This window comes from Botrytis fragariae (assembly GCF_013461495.1).
Source record: "Botrytis fragariae strain BVB16 chromosome Unknown tig00000061, whole genome shotgun sequence".
Classification (NCBI taxonomy): domain Eukaryota; kingdom Fungi; phylum Ascomycota; class Leotiomycetes; order Helotiales; family Sclerotiniaceae; genus Botrytis; species Botrytis fragariae.
This window is the reverse complement of record NW_023500994.1, coordinates 203,835-222,247: the sequence shown is the minus strand read 5'-3', so window position 1 is coordinate 222,247 and position 18,413 is coordinate 203,835. Positions and strand designations below refer to the sequence as shown.

Below are 18,413 nucleotides of genomic sequence, written 5' to 3'. Positions count from 1 at the left end.
AATATGAATTGATGGTTATAAATTAGGAGTTAGGCCAATGAAAGCATGCTTCTCATCTTAATTATATCTCAGTTCCTTGCATTAGCTCATGCATTGAATCCATGATGGCGCCGAAGCTTATTGAGAGGCTCACTGGCATATGCAGTTTCTCGTCGCTCATCATGCAACGTTATTATACTGAAGTGTTCAAGAGATTAGAGGTCAATCATTGGTACATCTGACTTGATGGGCAGATAGCCTTGGCCTTTGTAGTAATTAGCTTTTTTTTTTACATTTTTACAACTCAGCACAAGTATATGCTCCTCGGCTTTCTTCAATCATCTCTAAGAAATGTGCACATAGGTAGGTTAGACAACTTCACGGCCACGGAATGGGTCACAAATTTTCTTCTTCTGGCTTGCGGGCTTGCGATCACGATAACGGGGGCAGATGAAGAAAGGAGGTAATGGGAGATTCCGAGGTTACGGGTTAATGCATGGAAAGTGTTACTCAGTATTTGTTAATGTGTGCCTTGAATAGTGACCGTAAGGTTGTGTGATGTTACAAAGATCGATAGGTCATCAGGATAGAGAGCTAATAAATTCAGAGATATCGGGTTGGTTGTACAGGATGAGGTTGTACAAGAAGTGAGGCTTGTGGCTGATGAAACGCTGACTGCTTGTTTGTTTGCTTAAGCGGTGGAAAGGTGATGGTGTGGTTTTCTTTTCAACTCTGACCTGGCAATCAACTCCCCAACAAAATATTTGGCATCAGTTGACTCTACATCGCATCTGCAACTGACAGCTTGTGAGAAAAAGAATCTCGATTGCGTGCCGCAGTGAGCGTAGGAGGCCTCAAACTCACACCGCCACCGAAATGTCGACCAACATTCTCAGCCTTCCCAGGGAACTTCGCAACAAGATATATGAGGAGCTTTTGGTGTGTGAATCCTCTATCGAAATAGACTCCCAGCTGCGATTCCTACCCTGGGACCTGACTCAGGGCCTGCTCTTCACATGTAGGACTATCCACGGCGAAGCCACGTCAGTATTTTACTCGCAGAATATCTTCGAATTCGATCTGTGGAATGCACAAGGTTTTCTCAATAAGATTGGTCCTATCAATGCCAGCTCTATGCGACATATTGCTATCACCTTTCCCTCATTCTACCATCTTGAACCCTCTAATATTGAGCTTGAAGTTGGCGACTCTCAGGGCTTGTCGAAAATCCAAAACGACTGCACCAGATTGATTACGCTTGAAACCGATTTAGAAGGCACCAATACTTGGCAAACCAAGCTCGATGAACTTGACAATCTCAATATTGTTGCGGAGGCTTTGGCTTTAGTTAATTCTCGCTTCAGAGCCATTCCATCCTTACAAAACATTACTGTCAACTTGTATGAAGAGGGCCCGGGTGATTATATCAGGAGGGAAATGATGAATCACGGATGGACTATCAACACCACGGAAAACCCACCATCGGATGACGATGGCAACGATGTATATCAATGGCTCGATCCTCCTGATGATGATGATGAAAGTTCTGATTATAGCGTCGATAATTATGACATTGATAACGATAGTGATTTTTGGAGAAGAGCGGGTGACTGAGTTAGTCTAGCAGGAAGTCTTGTATTACTCATTTTCTATCCAACTCCACCGAGAATAAGCCATAGACCGGTGACATCTCTTGCACAACAACAAGTTGTTGCAAAGAGCGCGACATCACGATTCACCATCTCACCCGCATCAGGTCAAAGCATTACATTGTGTTCCTGTCCCTATCTCACAGCAGCATTCTTGTTGCAGCAATCTCACTCTCAAAGCTCTTCCATGCTCTCCTAGTCTTTACGAATCTTGCGAAAAGGATTGCCTGCCCTTTCATTACATCACACGGCTCCTTTCGACCCCGGTACTTTTACAAATTGCTGCTTTCTTTCACAGCTATGATTTCTTCGCTTCGTTCTCTCTGTTCAAGTTTTTCTGGTTTTCTGGTCGATGGTATGTTTTTGTAAAAAGAAAGTAGGTTTGGGGGTATCCAATAGTAGAGAAAAAGGCTGGTGCCTTTGATTCTTCTCAAATGTCATTATTGTCTTAATTACCTATTGGTGTCATATTGAGGGTTTCCAGTTGTATGAGAATGAATTTCAGAAATCTTTGATGGTGAGAAGGACTTTCGTAGACAAAACAGCTTTATTCGTGTTGGTATCAGGAAGAAGAACAGTCACTTCAAAGTTAGTGGGGAACGGTCATAGTAGACAGTAAACATTATTTTTCCTACCTATTATTACAAAGCATTTTCCCATTACCTATCACACTCTACAGATATTATGAATCACGATACTTCTGTGTCTCTAAATTTCCAAATCGAAGATGCTAAGAGCTTTTTCTTCCAAGTCCAAAACTTCACGTTCTACTAAGCACACTCTACACTCGTAGAATAACATTTAAACCCCATATTTTGAATCGACACGCAGTTTGTTTTCTTCCTCTTCTCGTGTATAATTTTATCCTGGCCATTCAAAGAGGCTTAATATCCATTCAACTCTCCATCCCCTTTCATGAATGTTAAATATCCTGCCAAAACTTTGCTCTCCTCTTTGCTCATTCGAACATCAATTTCAAGTCTAGTAGCGAAGCTCATGAGTAGCGATGGGAAAAAGATTTTCGCCAGCCGGTTGTGTGGACAAGCCATTAAAACCTCTACTACTGAAGCCGCTACCTTCAAAATTCGAAAGGCTCGTCATACCAAGATTTGGATAAAGATTTCGACCTAGGGCCTCTGTCGGTGCTGGTCTAGTCATAGCAGGTTCTTGCTTCGATTCATCCGTGAAATTCGTGGTATGAGCGCTTGATTTTGGTAGTTTTCATCTACAGCGTAGACAAGACGCGAGAGCGACAGCTACCCCCGAAAATGGGTATCGGTATGTGCGGAGAAATAGACGCATGGGTAGGAAGCAGCATAACATAATGCCGATGTCTAGGTCGACATTACTTTTTCTGTTAGATCCATCCTCTGTAGCGACATTTTTCGGATCGGAAGGAGGTATTCATAATACCAAATTGCAATTGAGAAGATTCCAACACATATCATCAGTTCGATTAAACCGCACCCGGTAATATATGCTCAACGCAGACCCCATGCAGACGCTATCATTGTTTATATGTCAAGGATCGAATCTATAAGAGCAAGAAGATCACACTCACAGTAACCCCACATTAAATATCATCATAGCAGGTATTCGCTTCCGCGTTGGTAGATGCAACCGAATAGCAGCAATCAATGACAAGATGAAAAGATATACATCAATCCCCAACCCGACAGCGGCCGCGGGGACAGAAAAGGTGATTCCTATGAGAGTACGCGCTGATATTATATGTGATTTCCATGTTTCACCATTGAAAGGCATCGCCAGATAAAATTGAACGACCGTAATAGCGAGATAAAATAGGGAAGAAAGTGTAGCACCAATGAACACACAGATTTTCATCCATTGTAATCCTACAAAGATTCAAGGTACATAAGGAAGAGAGAGAGAGCTTTACGAAGCCTAGAGCAAGATAGACCATCCATGTATCTATGTAAAGAGCCTAGTTGATGTGAGAACCGAACTTAAAGCGAGAAGAATACATACTGTCAAATTTCGCCGACTGAATAGACGCAATGAGGAGATATCCCAGGAATGAATGCCGACTATACCACCTCCAGTGACAGCTTTTGGAAGGTCAGCTGTGCTTGATATATGCGTAGTAGTTATAGGCATACATACATATCAGATATCGATATAGACCACCAAAGCGCCAAGCTGCTGGCAAATCAATACTAGATCCAAATGACCAAAGGAATGGTACGTATCAAACCTATAAGTAGAGTGACTAATATGTCGTTAGTCTGAATAAATCTTTAAATGACAATGAGCAACTAACAATCAAACCATGTTACTTTCGCTGAATCGCCAATCTTGTATAAACTCGAATGGAGTAACATATGATCATCAGGCCAGCCAATATAGAACTGACAATAGCAAGTATCCAACCTCTACTTGTTGGATTGACCAAGTTCGAGGTGACACCGAGGGGAGCAGCGATAGCTGGAATCTTTGCAAGAACCTCTGGGGGTAAACTTGAGACGAGGAACTGGATTGGAGTAACAGCCATCTTTCGAATCAAAATTTGGACAGCTTTAGCTGAGAAGTAGACAATTCAGTCATTAGTTCACGGAACATCATATTAAACAACTTTTTGGGTAAATTAGTCCAGTGTTTATATACGTGTGACCTCTTCAAAATCAAGTTCTTTGAGGAAATCAGACATCGAAAAGCTATTTTGATTCAGCGACGGATAGCACCACAACCGCATATATCGTCACTATCACGAGTTATAGTAATAAAGACCGCCATATGGTAAACACGGCGATCAGTGCCGTGGGTGAAAATACAACACGAATATACGTTGCGACCTCCAGTTATATAGGCTGCGGTGTTTACTGGATCACAGTCTATGTTGCCTCCCACTTGTAGTTCTGGGAATATTGTGGTATGGCCTTCTCACTTGCTAAGCCCAAGCCCTTCCGATTTTCAATTTTCTTAGTTCATGGTGCTATTCGCGAGTGTTTATCACTAGGAAGGATTTTATATTCCGATCCCAAAATGACTCTAATCGAAGAGTGGCCTTTTCTTGGGCATTGTAGCAAGAAAATTTCGTCACTACGTAGTAACATACACGCAACAGTCAAGCATTACTCACTCCAAAATTAACTCACTGAGCAGGAGTCAGTCTTTCATCTCGAATACAGCATTGCGATAATACCAAACACCATTCAAAATCAAACCAATCGGAAGCATAACTGATATTCAAACATAGCAACGACTAGTGAATTTCTAGAAAGTATTTCTTCTAAGTTTTATCTCAAAGAACTTTCTCTTCGTCTTGAGTTGCTTAGACTTCGAGATTATGCTAGCTTGAAGTGCAGAGTGCCAAGTTTCACCAATAATTAAAGAAATAAAGCAAGCCCAAAGTCCAGATTTTTAAAGAATACACGAAGAAAGATTCATGACTTCATGAACGGCTTTAGCTCTCAAAAGAAGAACCAAAATTTGAAGAAAATAACGCCAGCAATGTATAAAGGTGTGATGTCATTCATGACGAAGCATACAGGGCACAGAAACGTACGAGAAGATCAAGCAAGTGCGCTTTGAGACTCCAGACGATAGCTCAATCGAAGCAATCTTCTTTCACGGCCCCATATAAACCTCAGGACTAGCTGAGGGCCAGTATACCCCGAGGCTTTGCCCTAATGAATCTTCGAGTCTTTGAAAGAATGTCTTTCCAGTTCGGTAATTGCTACTAAGCAGATCGAGGGAACCAAATTGGTTCCGAGAGAACGGATGTAATTTTCAAGTGACAACTATATCATCTACAAAGTTTGAGCATACATATATATGGCTCTTCTTGAAATATTAGTTAGGCACAAGTATATGTGTTCACTCATTTCGATAGTCCGAATAACGCATCATAGTATCAAGAACGATAGTTGAGAGCGATGACGATGTACTTTTGAGAAATAGTATTCTCGGTAAGGTGATCATAAGTGAGTGGGTAGGAGTAATGGAGATGGGAATAATTCAGATGTCGAGGGTCTCTGCATCTAACATAACAGGGAAATCCTCGACCTTAAGATTGGGATAGTAGTAATGATTGTAATATCAACGGGGTGCTTCAACACTAGTAGTCCCTCTTTTACCCCGCCCATGTGTTGCCCCACATCAAAACATTTCGCTCGAGCTTTCGGAAAGGTTGAGAATCTGTGAAAGAATCGATGGATTAAAAACAGATTTTTAGACGGGCAGAAATGTAAGTGGGTTAGCTATCATCACTAAGTTGAATTATTTCTTGAAACGAGATTAAGCGGGAAAATACATATTATAGCTTCGTCTTAGTTTAATTATTTATTGTATCTCACAACTTACAGCAATACAGTGGTGATTTGGCCGAGTGGTCTAAGGCGATGGTTTTAAGACACTTCAATCGAAGTAGAATTCACCATTATCGAGAGATGCGAGGGTTCGAACCCCTCAGTCACCAATTTGCTTTTTGGATTTTGTACAACCTCAGTCTACTGTTTTTTTTACACAACCTTCCTCAATCCCACCGACTCCGCGTGCTAGGTAGGTAGGTACTTACTTATTTATTACTACCCTTCCAGAGAAGATCCCCTCGAATAGTCCTCATCGGATTAAGAAAATATGATTGATATAGGAAGATGAAGTATATTGTGATTTTTGAAACGCAAGCACAGTGACGCAGAATTAGAAAGTGGATTTCTGCAATTCTTCTGTCCTCATTTACTTATGCATGCTCTCTTCGAATTAACAGCTTCCAGTGCTGTGCAAGCAAACACCATACCAGCTTGCTGCTTTCAACAATTGCTTACAGGTTCCAACTTACAATTTGAAAGTATGCTCTAGCAAACGAGTTGTTCGGGCAATTCCGACACAATTCGGCCTAGGTAGGTAGGCTTATCGAGTGAGGGGTCATTCGATAAGAGAATCCATCTCCTTCAACTCCACATCTTGCTTTACTATTAAACCCTCAACTCTCTCAATAATAGCAATTCCTTCAATTAAAAGCAAAAATGTCTCCCTCTCGTACATCGCCGCCTCCTGCTGCTTCCAGAGGCCTCACCAAGGAGCAGCTCGACACCTTTAACAAAGATGGATATTTGATAATCCCAGAAGCTCTCTCCCAAGAAACAGTTTCCTCCCTGCTATCCGAAACTCATTCTATGTTGAACAATTTCTCGCTGGAAGATCATCCTATGACCAAATTTAGCACGGGGGAAGGAGATGACGTTGAACATGTTGGGGATAGTTATTTTCTGGAGAGCGGTGACAAGATACGATTTTTCTTCGAAGAAGGTATGTTTTCTCGTGTTTTGGATCATGAATTATTCACTTCATATAATTTTTGGGCTTCACACAACCCCGTTGGATTCAATTGAATCTTCAATACCAATACTAACACTCAAAAACTAGACGCACTTTCCCCAAAAGGCGAACTCCTCAAACCCAAACACCTCTCCATAAACAAAATCGGGCACGCCCTCCATTCACTCTCGGCCCCCTTCGCCGCGCTTCTCTCCCCAAACGCTACTCACTCTCCCTCCCTCATTGCGCAATCCCTCGGTTTCAAAGAACCCCAATGTTTGCAATCAATGATAATTTGCAAGAACCCTGAAATAGGCGGCGCAGTCCCCCCTCATCAAGATTCCACATTTCTATATACCGATCCACCGAGTGCAGTGGGATTTTGGTACGCGCTCGAGGATGCGACGAGGGAAAATGGATGTTTGAGTTTTTGGCCCGGGAGTCATAAGTGGGAGGGGGTGGGGAAGAGATTTGTTAGGAGGAAAGATGGTGGGGGGACGGAGTTTGTGGAGAATAAGGGGGAGGTTTTCCCGAGGGGATTGGAAAAGAGGGAGAAAGAGGGGGAGGAACAGGAAGGAAGTTATGTAATGGGTGAAGTTAAAGCGGGGGATTTGGTACTCATTCATGGAAATTTATTGCATAAGAGTGAGAGGAATACGAGCGAGAAGGGGAGAATTATTTATACGTTTCATGTTATTGAGGGGGAGAATGTGTATGATGAGAGGAATTGGTTGCAACCTCCTGCGGGGGGCTTTACTAGGCTGTAGAGTAAGAGTTGGAAATCAAATGGAATAGTGTGAAATGTCGCTTCATGAAGATTGAGATCTGTGTGTGAACTTCGTCTCGTAATGGGCGTCAAATCCTGGACTATATTTTAGAATATTGATGAAGCTACACGTGCATGCATCTCAGAATAGCAAATGAGGAGCCCGAGTTGGTATGAGAGGGCCAAAACAATGAAAGATAGGCGGGTATGGCAATGTTATAAAGGTTCAGGTCCTCAAGATACAGGAGGAGATCAAAATTGAATTAAAATATTGCATTACTATCGCATACTTAGGAACTGGCAAAGTAAAGTAACGCCAATCAACCAGGACGAAATAGTCAGGTGCATAGAAAGAAAGTATCCAAGGACATTGAAAGTATTTCGGAACAAGTTCTCGTGAGACGAATCTGATTCAGATCATTCTTCCTGTGTTTAGAGATATGCTGCGTTTTCTAATCTGGCGTGTGAAATGAAGAGTATAGAAAGAGTTAAAGACTTTTGATAAATATGTGTTATGCTTGAAATGTCTTCCCAATGAATAATCTGCAATGATAGTTCCCAGCAATGTTGTTCCATGGTAGAACTTTGAAAATTGGTGAGATAGAAGTGATGATTCTCAAGGCCGTGTTGGTAAAGTTGATACCCAGCTGTGTCTTGAGTTTTACTCTCCTGCCCTTCCATGCAATGTGCTAATACTGTTGCAGTAGTGTCATGACGCTATAGATCAAGCTTGTATTTTGTGAATAATGATGTGAACTAATGCTGTGTGTTTCTCTCAAATCGTCCCCATGCGATGGCTTTTGTGTATGTGATACTAGAATTCCGTTGAACCGAGTGGAAGATCCATATCGTATTGATTCCCACCATCCAAATGCTCTTCTCGCCATCGTGTTGCCGTAGTTTATTAAAATCAAGAGCTAGTCACAAAATGCCAAATCTTCTTTCGCGGGGATTTTCTGCTGAAACTTTTCAATATTCAAACCAACAATTTTTCTTCCGAGCTCCTTGATCTGTACCGCAATCATATTTGTGAACATCTGCTGATTCTTGCACCCTAGACCAGGCACCAAAGTTCCTCTCTGTTCACTGAATTTTCTTCCTTCTGCACACAAAGTTCAAATACTGAGTTTAGAGACGCATTTGTGAAGATTGAAGAGATTGATTCCGACATATGGCGCAGGAGGAAATGGCCAGCCTACATTAATACCAACACTTTTTTAGAAAAGAGCCAGTAGTCATGATCCCGCATGTATTGCGTGGGTCGTCGCAATATGGTAGAGGCTCGGTCCCTCGTTTGATAAAACTGTTGAGCGCATCAAATATATCAGACAAAGCTTGCGTGCGGGCTGTCTTGATTGCATCTGGTGTCAAGTTAGTCGATAGTGCGTTAGTTAAATCTTGCTAAACTTACCAATGATTGAGGGGCGAACGTAATAGTCATCCTTCATATTAGCACCAAAATTACCTTTAGAGTGCAAGATTGCCCTCCGTGTGTACCTCTCAAACACGCAGGCGTTGCCAAAGACCAACGACGTGAAGATGAGCGGATATATATTACTGAGTTTATTGTGAATGGAGCAAGGCAGATTATCGAACCATTCTCTTGAGACCCACCGCATTGCATCAAATATTTGATATTTCTCTGTAAGGATCGCTACTTTTACGAATAACTGAAGGCTGATATTTCCGGGAACCATTTTATTGCGATGGTGAATGACATTGGCTACCATTGCGAATGCATCAGGATCGTCATCAGGCAGCTTAATTTCAACTTTTCCACACACGAGTAACTCGGCCCCTTCCTTAAATCTAGCATCGCCAACCATTACGTCGAAGACAGGCGATGCGAGTATTAAATGTTTCGAAGAAACAAGCATAGTGATGGTGTTGGAGGTATCATCGGGACTGATAGTACTGTCAGCTCTAAATCAACGAGAGAGGGTTCAGAGGAGCAAATACGTTTTCCTCTTCAACGAAGTTGACTCATTTAGTGAGTCTTTCTTTGCCTTCTTCTTTATCCTCAAGATGCCGTGTAAAGATAAGAAGGACGTCGCCTTTGGTTTCAAAGATAAGCTTCTCTGAAACGTCAGCAGTGTCTGGTGCCATTGTAATAGGATTACTGTTTGATGTGGATCGAAGATTGTTGATTGAGAAGAATCGAGCTTTGATGCTGATCCGGTATGGTATATATGGATAAGATAAAGACTTGTGTGATTTCTCGACGACTGCAAAGTTGTGGACCGGATACGAAAGAGAAATAAGTTTCGAGGAAGCTAAAGTCGAAGATTTTGTGGTGTATATGACATCGTTACTTGTAAGGGTCGAATGAGATAACGAAAATTTATTGCGAAGTCGAGGAAAAAATATAGTCCTATTCTTTGAACTGCTGATGATTGGTTTGATTTGAGCATTTGGTAAGCTGTATTCGCTGGAAGTTACAAGCTATGAATTCGAAGCCTATGATTTGAGTCGTTGAGAAATGAAAGCATGAGAGCTGATATAATGGGACAACGAAAGTGAAGTGTGGGTAAATGATTAGTGATTCAGTATATCTTCTCATTCCAAGAAGCTTTCTCCAGAAAACCCATAAAATTTATGATATCAAGAAGGCGTAAGCGACAACTGTGTCATGTCCAAATTATTCGCCTTCACTCTTGCCGATAGCTTAAGCTCTGGCTGCACTCTCTTCCTCTTCTTAAAATCCCCCATATCTAATCCAGATAACCTCTTCTCAAGAATTGCCAGTGCAGTATCGATAGCCTGTTTGACACCATGAGTAGACCAATGATGATACTCAAACCCTTTGAATGGAGAAATCTTATCGCAAAGAGCAACCACTTCCACTTTACGGATTTGGCTGACGACATAGTTGAAAGTGAGCTCTGTGTCAGTGAGATCTGGCACGGGAAATATGCCTAGTTTTTTAGAGCTTTGTAGGAGCGTTCCCAGGACCATGCCACTACATTCGAAGGAATCTTTGCGGGGTGCGGTGCAATGATGTTTACCGGTGTTGAGTATTGTTTCGACCGTGGAATAGGCGTCGACTATTGCAGTCAATCTTCGTTCTTGGATTGCATCTTGACTAGTATTAGTCATATCATGTGTCCAGAACTTCAAGGGAAAGGGCAAAATCTATCTTACCAAGAACTCGATTTGGTATTGGAATATCATCTCTGTCTTCCCCAATCTTACCGTTACTTTGTCGTTCTGCAATTCGAGTAACTTCTTTAAAGATACTTGGCTTTTCAAATACCCAAGAGATACTAAGCCATGGAAGTAAACCGTCGGTAAATGTCTCTGGTAACTCGGCTTCAAGCAATGATATCCATCTATCAGACATAATTTCAACTACCTCATGTAATTGATACTTATCAACCAGGGTAGAAATTCTCGATAAGAGATCCAAATCGATTTTACGAGGAACATTCCTTGTCCGGCCATGAATAATGCACATCAAGACTGCAAAAGCATCAGGGTCATCGTCAGGCAAGGAAATTTCAATCTTGCCAACAGATGCTAGTTCTCGGCCTTCTTTGAAGTTGCTGTGTTGAAGCATGGCTTTGAATACAGGAGAAGCAAGACACATGTGCTTGGATGAGACTAACATATGTACATCTTCGCTGCTAGCGCTTAGTTCATCCGTTGAATTGTTCTCCTCCGAGTAGTTTTGTGATTCTGCTTTTGTCTTTGCTGAATCTCCCTGAATCTCTCCTTCGTTTGTGTCTCTTAGCTCTATCACTCGTGTGAGAAGTAGGACCAAGTCTCCGTCCGGATCATACGTCACAAACATCTTGTCTGATTTTTTTGAGTATAGATCTAAATTGCTGTTTTGTATCTTGATGTTGACAAGTTCTTTTCAAGTCATAAAGCAGGTCAGGAGATTGGAATTGGCCTGAGGTGATTGACATGTATATTCCTCAATAAGCTCAGCCAGATGTGATGAGTGTTCATTTGCGATGAGAAACCGAATAGTATCATCGTTTTGTAGAGATCCAAATCTCTGTTGCCTAACATTTGACGTTGTTGATGACATTCATTAGTGAACCCCAGACGAGTGTATAAGGCTGGAGCCTGCTAGATTTAATTGTGGCTGAGATCTACGGTAGCTAAAACGGCAAGGCCAACCCCACTAATGTCTGCCCCTCAGCCTTACTTCATCGTGGTCCTCAAGGTTCTTGAAACCATTAAATAAACCATAACCTCCCTTGTAGAATACCTTGATTTTACAAAAACTATTGACAATTTCAGAAACTTACCAATCTTTTTAACATTGAAGTCAAGCTAACGAAAGATGTCTATCACTATTGACAAGATCCTTGCTGCTTCCCCAGACACTCAACGTGGCCGTCCGACACAGCTAAGTTGTGATCCAAAGGGGGAGCGTATTGCTTATGCCGTACGTGTGTATCTCGAAGTACTAATATGCAAGCGCTGACTCTTCATTTCTAGTCTGGTAAATCAGTTTTCGTTCGTAATATCGATGATCCTTCACTAAGTAAACAATTCACAAATCACACAACTCAAACAACCGTTGCTCGATTCTCTCCTTCCGGTTACTATATTGCCAGTGGTGATGTCTCTGGAAGCGTCAAGGTCTGGGACTCGATAGAAGGAGTAAATGTTAAGGGAGATTATCATATTATAAATGGCAGAATTAATGATATTGCCTGGGATGGAGATTCTCAACGTATCATTGCAGTGGGAGATGGTCGAGAACGATTTGGAGCTTGCATAACTGCAGATAGTGGAAATACCGTGGGAGAAATTGTTGGACATACTTCGGTCATCAATTCAGTTGCAATTCGTCAGCAAAGACCACTCAGAGCAGCTACTGGATCTGATGATATGAGCATGGTCTTTCTCCATGGAGCTCCTTTCAAATTCAATGCAAAGTTGGGAGAGCTTCATAAAGGTTACATTTACGGAGTAGGATTTTCGCCGGACGGAAATCACCTCGTAAGTGTCGGAGCTGATCGCAAAATTCAATTATATGACGGAAAAACTGGTGATACCAAGGCAAGCTTTGGAGAGGGAGAGCATACAGGAAGTATATTCAGTGTCTCGTGGGCCAAAGACTCGAAGAGATTGGTTACAGCCAGCGCGGACCAAACCGTCAAACTATGGGATGTCGAAGCTGGTAAAGCTGTTCAAACTTGGAGATTTGGCGGAGAAGGAAATGTAAGCATTCCAGATCACCAGGTTGGTGTTGTATGGCCTTCTCGCAACGACGGAATGATCATCAGTTTGAACTTGGCTGGAGATCTAAACTATCTGGCTGAGGGGATGGATAAACCAACCAAGATTGTTCAAGGACACGGTAAAGCTATTACGGCTATTGGGTCAGCACACACGGAGAAAGGCCAAACATTATGGACCGGTAGTTTCGATGGTCGAGTCGTCTCCTGGGACGTCGGCACTGGTGTTGGCTCTGCTACTGAAGGTTCTTCGCATACCAATCAAGTATCTAGTTGGGCGAGCGCTGGAGATAAATCCTATAGTGTTGCCTGGGATGACACTTTACGAACCATCGACGTTCCTCAAAATACTTTTGTTGGCGAGGCAGCTAAGTTGAATGGTCAACCTAAAGGAGTAGCAGCTGTGGACGACAAATTGTATGTTGCTACTACAAACGGCATCGATGTCTTCTCTAAGGGAAGCCTCGTAAATACTGTGGCAACCAAGGACTTCACACCAACATCTATTACAGCAAACGGAAATATTGTAGCGGTAGGAGATGATCGCAATGTTGTACATGTATACAGCGTTGATGGAAACAATCTATCTCCCAAAACAGAACTTACAAAATCTCTAGCTGTAATCTCCGCATTAGAATTTTCACCTAGTGGAGATCTTCTTGCGGCAGGAAATTCATCAGGCAAAATTCATGTTTATGATACATCCAATTGGGAGATCAAGACGGATAGATGGGGCGGCCACACGGCAAGAATAACCAGCATTGGTAGGTTTTTCTTTCGTTTTCTTTCACAGGATGTCTTACATCTTATACCCCAAGCTCTATCCCATTTTTCCATGCCGCACAACTAATATATTTCTTCGCAGATTGGAACCAAGCTGGAACCCACGCCGTGAGTGGCAGTCTCGATACCAATGTTTTCGTTTGGAGTCTTGCCTCACCAGGAAAGAGAGTCAAAGCTCCCAACGCGCATAAAGATGGTGTTACCGGTGTTCGTTGGGTTGATGGTGGAAAGAAAGTCGCTTCTGTGGGTGGAGATGCTTCTTTGAAGGTTTGGGATGTTGCCGGGTTAGCTTAAAGCGAAACATATTTTCATTGAGCGCGTGGTAGCGACGTATTTATGCATGTTCTCTCGCGACATTGCAGATTTTAGAGTAGTAAGATATCAAATGAAAGCAGTTTTTGGAGCGCTAAATATCAATAGAGATTTTATTCATTAAGAGATTGAGAAAAGTTGGTGAACTATTCAATTTCAATTGCTCAAAAAGCAACACTCCGACACAAGATGTGCAATGAATTTCGAAAGATGTCGACCAGAACAATTTTATCAGTGACGTGGATCCTAGCCACAGGAATTACGCCTGATATGTCAAGTTCAAACAAGTCGTGCAAATGAGAATCAAAGGAGACCGGAGCAAAGGCACCTTCATCACAAGCTTTAGCAAACACAACAAGCTTTTGCCAACACAATCAAGCTCCCGTCGCCGCCAAGAAGGTTAAGAATACTAGACCAGGGGTTAAAACAAGAGACTGATCGAATGGTTGTCGTACGCAAATTGAAGGAAGTAGAAATGTGATGAAAATCAGAAACACGCAAATTAGAATCTCCTTAGACGATCTTGGCGTATGTAATATGGCATTTCATTTTCATGCGGAAGTGGCTCGAGCAGGTCGAAATGTTACTATTTCCTTGATTTTTGATTACGTGGAGGCGCCTAGATGACTGTTCTTGCGGACGGTGTGGCTAATGGAAGCTGACGTCATCATCCGTGTCACTCAATGAACCAATCAAAAGATTTAGATGATTCGATTTTCGTGAATATCCTCCAAGCTTCTCCATGTTATTTCCACTAGCGGGAACTAGGGGATTATTCTGGCGTAACCACAGGGGTAACGTACATTTTGGTGAACATTGGTAACTGGTTGGTATTGGTGGGATTCGTGGCCATTCCGTTATTGATATTAGGAAAAAAGAAGAAAAAAGAAGAAAAAATCAAGGTACGCAGTCTCAAACACGTTCGTGCCACCAAAGGCAGGTGGGTAAGGTAAAAAGAAATGGGTATTAAAGTTTGAACTTTCCTTCTGCTAAAAGTCTTGGATTCCTTAGTGATCTCTTCATTTCAATCTCTATTCTTGTCAACCTCACTCAACTTGATCAGAGTATTCGTTGCTCTCCAAGTTGTTGAGTTACTTGTTACTCAGCTTCATCTCTCGTCTCCCATCTCTCTAAATCCTTTCAAGAGAAACCCCGAATTCCCATCTCACACCTACCTACTTGCGAAGGTGCCAAATATAAAATGGGCATGCTCTCACGCAAACAACAGGCACCTGCCACTGCTGGGCCTGGAGCAAATGTAGCTACTCATGAGACAAAACATCATGGTAAAGGACCATTGGTTCTTCCCATGAACAAGCGTCCAAGTTTCGGACAATGGCTCAAAGTCACCTGGCTCGATATCCTCACTATGGCTGCTATGGGTGCTGTTGGACTGGGTGTTTATGAAGCTCATCCAGCTCCTTCTCGATCTTTTCCAGTCTATTTCCAAGATGGAGAGATTGTTTATCCGCAATTCGCATACGTAAGTATACCCTTTATCCATCCTAGCAATCGTCTAATCAATACATTCAAACAATTTCTAACATACATTCATCTAGCCTCTCCGTAACGAAATCGTTCCAATTTGGGAAGCTGCACTCCTCGCGTCTCTCATCCCTATCGCCGCCTTCTTAATTGTTCAAATCCGCGTCCGATCTTTCTGGGACATGAACAATGCCGTAATTGGCCTCCTCTATTCCCTTATTACAGCCGCCGTCTTCCAAGTTTTCCTCAAATGGCTCATCGGTGGTCTCCGTCCTCATTTCCTCACCGTATGCAAACCCAACATTCCAGTAACCACGACGCAAGAGACAGGAAATGGTCTCAACTTTATCATGTACGATCGAAAAATTTGTACAGGTGACGAAGATGAAATCGATGACTCTCTCGAATCCTTCCCATCTGGTCACTCCACTGCTGCTTTTGCCGGTTTCATCTTCTTGTACTTGTACTTGAACGCAAAGCTGAAGGTTTGGTCAAACTATCACCCTGCCATGTGGAAACTCATCGTTACATACGCACCTGTTCTTGGCGCCACGCTCATCGCAGGTGCACTCACCATTGATGAATACCACAATTGGTATGATTGTCTCGCAGGAGCTATCATCGGAACAGTTATGGCATTCTCATCTTACAGAATGGTGTATGCGTCGATCTGGGACTGGAGAACTAACCACATCCCTTTGAACCGCTCAACTCCTTTCCCTGGAACTGGAGCGGATCTTGAGGATGCGACGTTCACAAGAAAGGCTGGATGGGGTACCGAAGGCTACAGCGATAGTGGATTTGGTGCTTATGGACGTGGATATGGACATGGGCGTGGTATGAGTCAGGGTGAAGATATCAGAAATAAGGAGTACCATAATGGAACTGGTACATCGGGCATTGGACGTAGACCTGTCGGTGCAGGTACAAGCCACTTTAACGGAGATGCTGCGCATATCGTCTAAGGTACTTCAGATGTTTTAAAAGGATAAGAGAACTTGATGATGATGAGAGTTCGGAGTTGCATAGTAGGGTATGACATGGCGTTTTAATGAAGCAAGGAAGTAAGGATGGGTTTTACGAACATGATACCAGTATAATTTGCATCAGCCTTTGGTTTGCTTTTACATCTTACATTCAATAGTTGATTAATTAGCTTTTAATAAATATTAAGATTGGAAAGATCCAGCTGTACTTTTTGTGATTCATGACCTATTTTCTTCATCCTCGTGTTTAATCTAGCCCTTCGATCCATCTTTCACTAAATCATGAAGAAGGGAAGTCAAGACCAATTTTGAAGTCGAAACAATTTCTCCCCAAGACACAATGCTTACAACATGAGGGATGAGATACTGAGGAGAAACAGTGTATCTACACCAGCCGAAATTTCAACCGATGCAGCAAAATCAATAATATTCCACAAAAACTCTCTAGCTCTGACTATCGTAGTGATTTTCCCCCTCCCCCAAGTTTATCTCACCTTGACTCATCTTCATTGAGAAATGTAGAAATACAGAAAGTAATATAGAACATATCTAGATCTGCATCTAAGTAGGTATATACTTATCAGATTTAGATTTCCAATTTTGATACGAGATTAGGTGAGAGCTTGAGGGCTTGGGATGAAGATGCAAGTGAGATGAGACGCAGCTAGTCATTGTAAGAATCTAGGATTTGGTATCCTAGCTTAGCTGGGTAGTTGCTTCGGAAGATACCTAGCTACCTAGAGACTGCGAAACGAGGAGTTGGGGATGTGTACGGTTTGGTGATCATCCTTCTTCGAGTTCGGATGAAGTAGAGTAGAGTGGTTATGATATACATACCTATGCACGTATGTATATTGTATATTGCAAAATAAAGATATAATTTTGGACAAAGATAGATCTTAATCCTTGCCTTTCAGCGGCATTCTGAAGAGTCATTCCTAGGTATCGTTGGGAAGTTTCGGGCTAGATGCCATTGAGGTGTTTTGTTGAGAGAGGAGGTGTTATTCTTACTGTGGAATTTGGATATTAGGGTTTATTTTTCGTATCTCGTGTCTCCAGTTGATGATATATACTTGAGCGCAATGCATACGTTTACTTGAATACATGTATCTCTCAAGCTGTATTCAGGATTCGGTGTTCAGTGTAGCAACTCTGGTGAATGAATACCTAGAATTTGCTTTGAAGAGTACGGTTGATTGGTTGGTTTTGCTATGAGTGCGGCCTCTGAGAAATCGGATTGGTTGTGGTAATGGGATTATTGGATATGAGATTGTGGAAAGGTGTGTGGGTATAGCTTTGCGTAATGACTAGTAAGGAGTTTATCTTTGTAGAGAGGGAGAGAGGCATAGTGCGGGGGGTTGATTCTGGAGACGCTATGCTTGTTCGACTTCTTCGAAGTGGAAGTGTGAGTATTCCTTGTCGATTTTGTTTGCAACTTGAGGGTTTTATTTGTGTTTTTTTGTGGTTTGGGTTTGGGTTTGGGTTTTGCGCAGTGAGAACTGCGGATGAGATGATTATTTGGTTGATGCGAGTGTCTGATTCGGGTTTGATGATTTTGGTGATATTGAATCGGTTAGGTGAGGGGTCTGTATCTTTGATTCTGTCTTCTCCGCTTCGACCCTGGGCGGGAAGACACTGGAGATATAGTGGGATGAGTAGGGAGATGAGATGGTTGGTTCGTCCTAGCGTCGCTGGGAAGTGCATTGGGGGTTGATCTTTGTGAAGTCGAGAGAAATAGGAGATATGGCTGCTAGATATGACAAAAGTTCATAAAGAAACATAGCTTTGAGAGAAATATTGCAAAAGGGGTGAGTAAAGAGGTCAAGTTCTCAAGAGCTAATTCCAATATCTTCCAGAAAGACGTTTTTGTGCTGAAGTATTTGACTTGGGGTCAAAGGTTTGATATCTGAAATCTCTTAACTTTCTGACACTTCCAAGAAGGGAAACTCTTTGAACAAATGAGACATGATCAGCTCAT

At 42.2% G+C, this 18,413-nt stretch overlaps 6 protein-coding genes across 6 annotated transcripts; 4 read left to right on the top strand and 2 right to left on the bottom strand.

Moving 5' to 3' along the window:
- Window positions 1–855: 855 nt before the first annotated feature.
- Bfra_008188 (uncharacterized protein) lies at window positions 856–1,593 on the top strand (the record flags this gene model as incomplete). Its single annotated transcript, XM_037338551.1, has 1 exon — window positions 856–1,593. One exon carries the CDS (start codon window positions 856–858, stop codon window positions 1,591–1,593), a length of 738 nt encoding a protein of 245 aa, XP_037191857.1.
- Window positions 1,594–2,609: 1,016 nt separating this feature from the next.
- On the bottom strand, window positions 2,610–4,140 carry Bfra_008187 (putative integral membrane protein; the record flags this gene model as incomplete). Its single annotated transcript, XM_037338550.1, has 7 exons — window positions 2,610–2,832; window positions 2,889–2,962; window positions 3,096–3,132; window positions 3,190–3,484; window positions 3,618–3,633; window positions 3,774–3,843; window positions 3,926–4,140. 7 exons carry the CDS (start codon window positions 4,138–4,140, stop codon window positions 2,610–2,612), a joined length of 930 nt encoding a protein of 309 aa, XP_037191856.1.
- A 2,476-nt stretch (window positions 4,141–6,616) lies between these two features.
- Bfra_008186 (putative phytanoyl- dioxygenase family protein) lies at window positions 6,617–7,675 on the top strand (the record flags this gene model as incomplete). The annotated part of the gene is made up of 2 exons (XM_037338549.1): window positions 6,617–6,899; window positions 7,017–7,675. 2 exons carry the CDS (start codon window positions 6,617–6,619, stop codon window positions 7,673–7,675), a joined length of 942 nt encoding a protein of 313 aa, XP_037191855.1.
- Window positions 7,676–8,591: 916 nt separating this feature from the next.
- Window positions 8,592–11,464, bottom strand: Bfra_008185 (uncharacterized protein; the record flags this gene model as incomplete). Its single annotated transcript, XM_037338548.1, is given in 7 exon segments — window positions 8,592–8,776; window positions 8,798–8,869; window positions 8,886–9,035; window positions 9,086–9,579; window positions 9,634–9,879; window positions 10,298–10,751; window positions 10,816–11,464. The coding sequence occupies 7 exon segments, from the start codon at window positions 11,462–11,464 to the stop codon at window positions 8,592–8,594; spliced, it is 2,250 nt and encodes a 749-aa protein (XP_037191854.1).
- Window positions 11,465–11,965: 501 nt separating this feature from the next.
- Bfra_008184 (putative wd repeat-containing protein 2 protein) lies at window positions 11,966–13,946 on the top strand (the record flags this gene model as incomplete). The annotated part of the gene is made up of 3 exons (XM_037338547.1): window positions 11,966–12,070; window positions 12,124–13,633; window positions 13,735–13,946. 3 exons carry the CDS (start codon window positions 11,966–11,968, stop codon window positions 13,944–13,946), a joined length of 1,827 nt encoding a protein of 608 aa, XP_037191853.1.
- A 1,219-nt stretch (window positions 13,947–15,165) lies between these two features.
- Bfra_008183 (putative lipid phosphate phosphatase 1 protein) lies at window positions 15,166–16,414 on the top strand (the record flags this gene model as incomplete). Its single annotated transcript, XM_037338546.1, has 2 exons — window positions 15,166–15,447; window positions 15,524–16,414. The coding sequence occupies 2 exons, from the start codon at window positions 15,166–15,168 to the stop codon at window positions 16,412–16,414; spliced, it is 1,173 nt and encodes a 390-aa protein (XP_037191852.1).
- Between the last annotated feature and the right edge of the window lie 1,999 nt (window positions 16,415–18,413).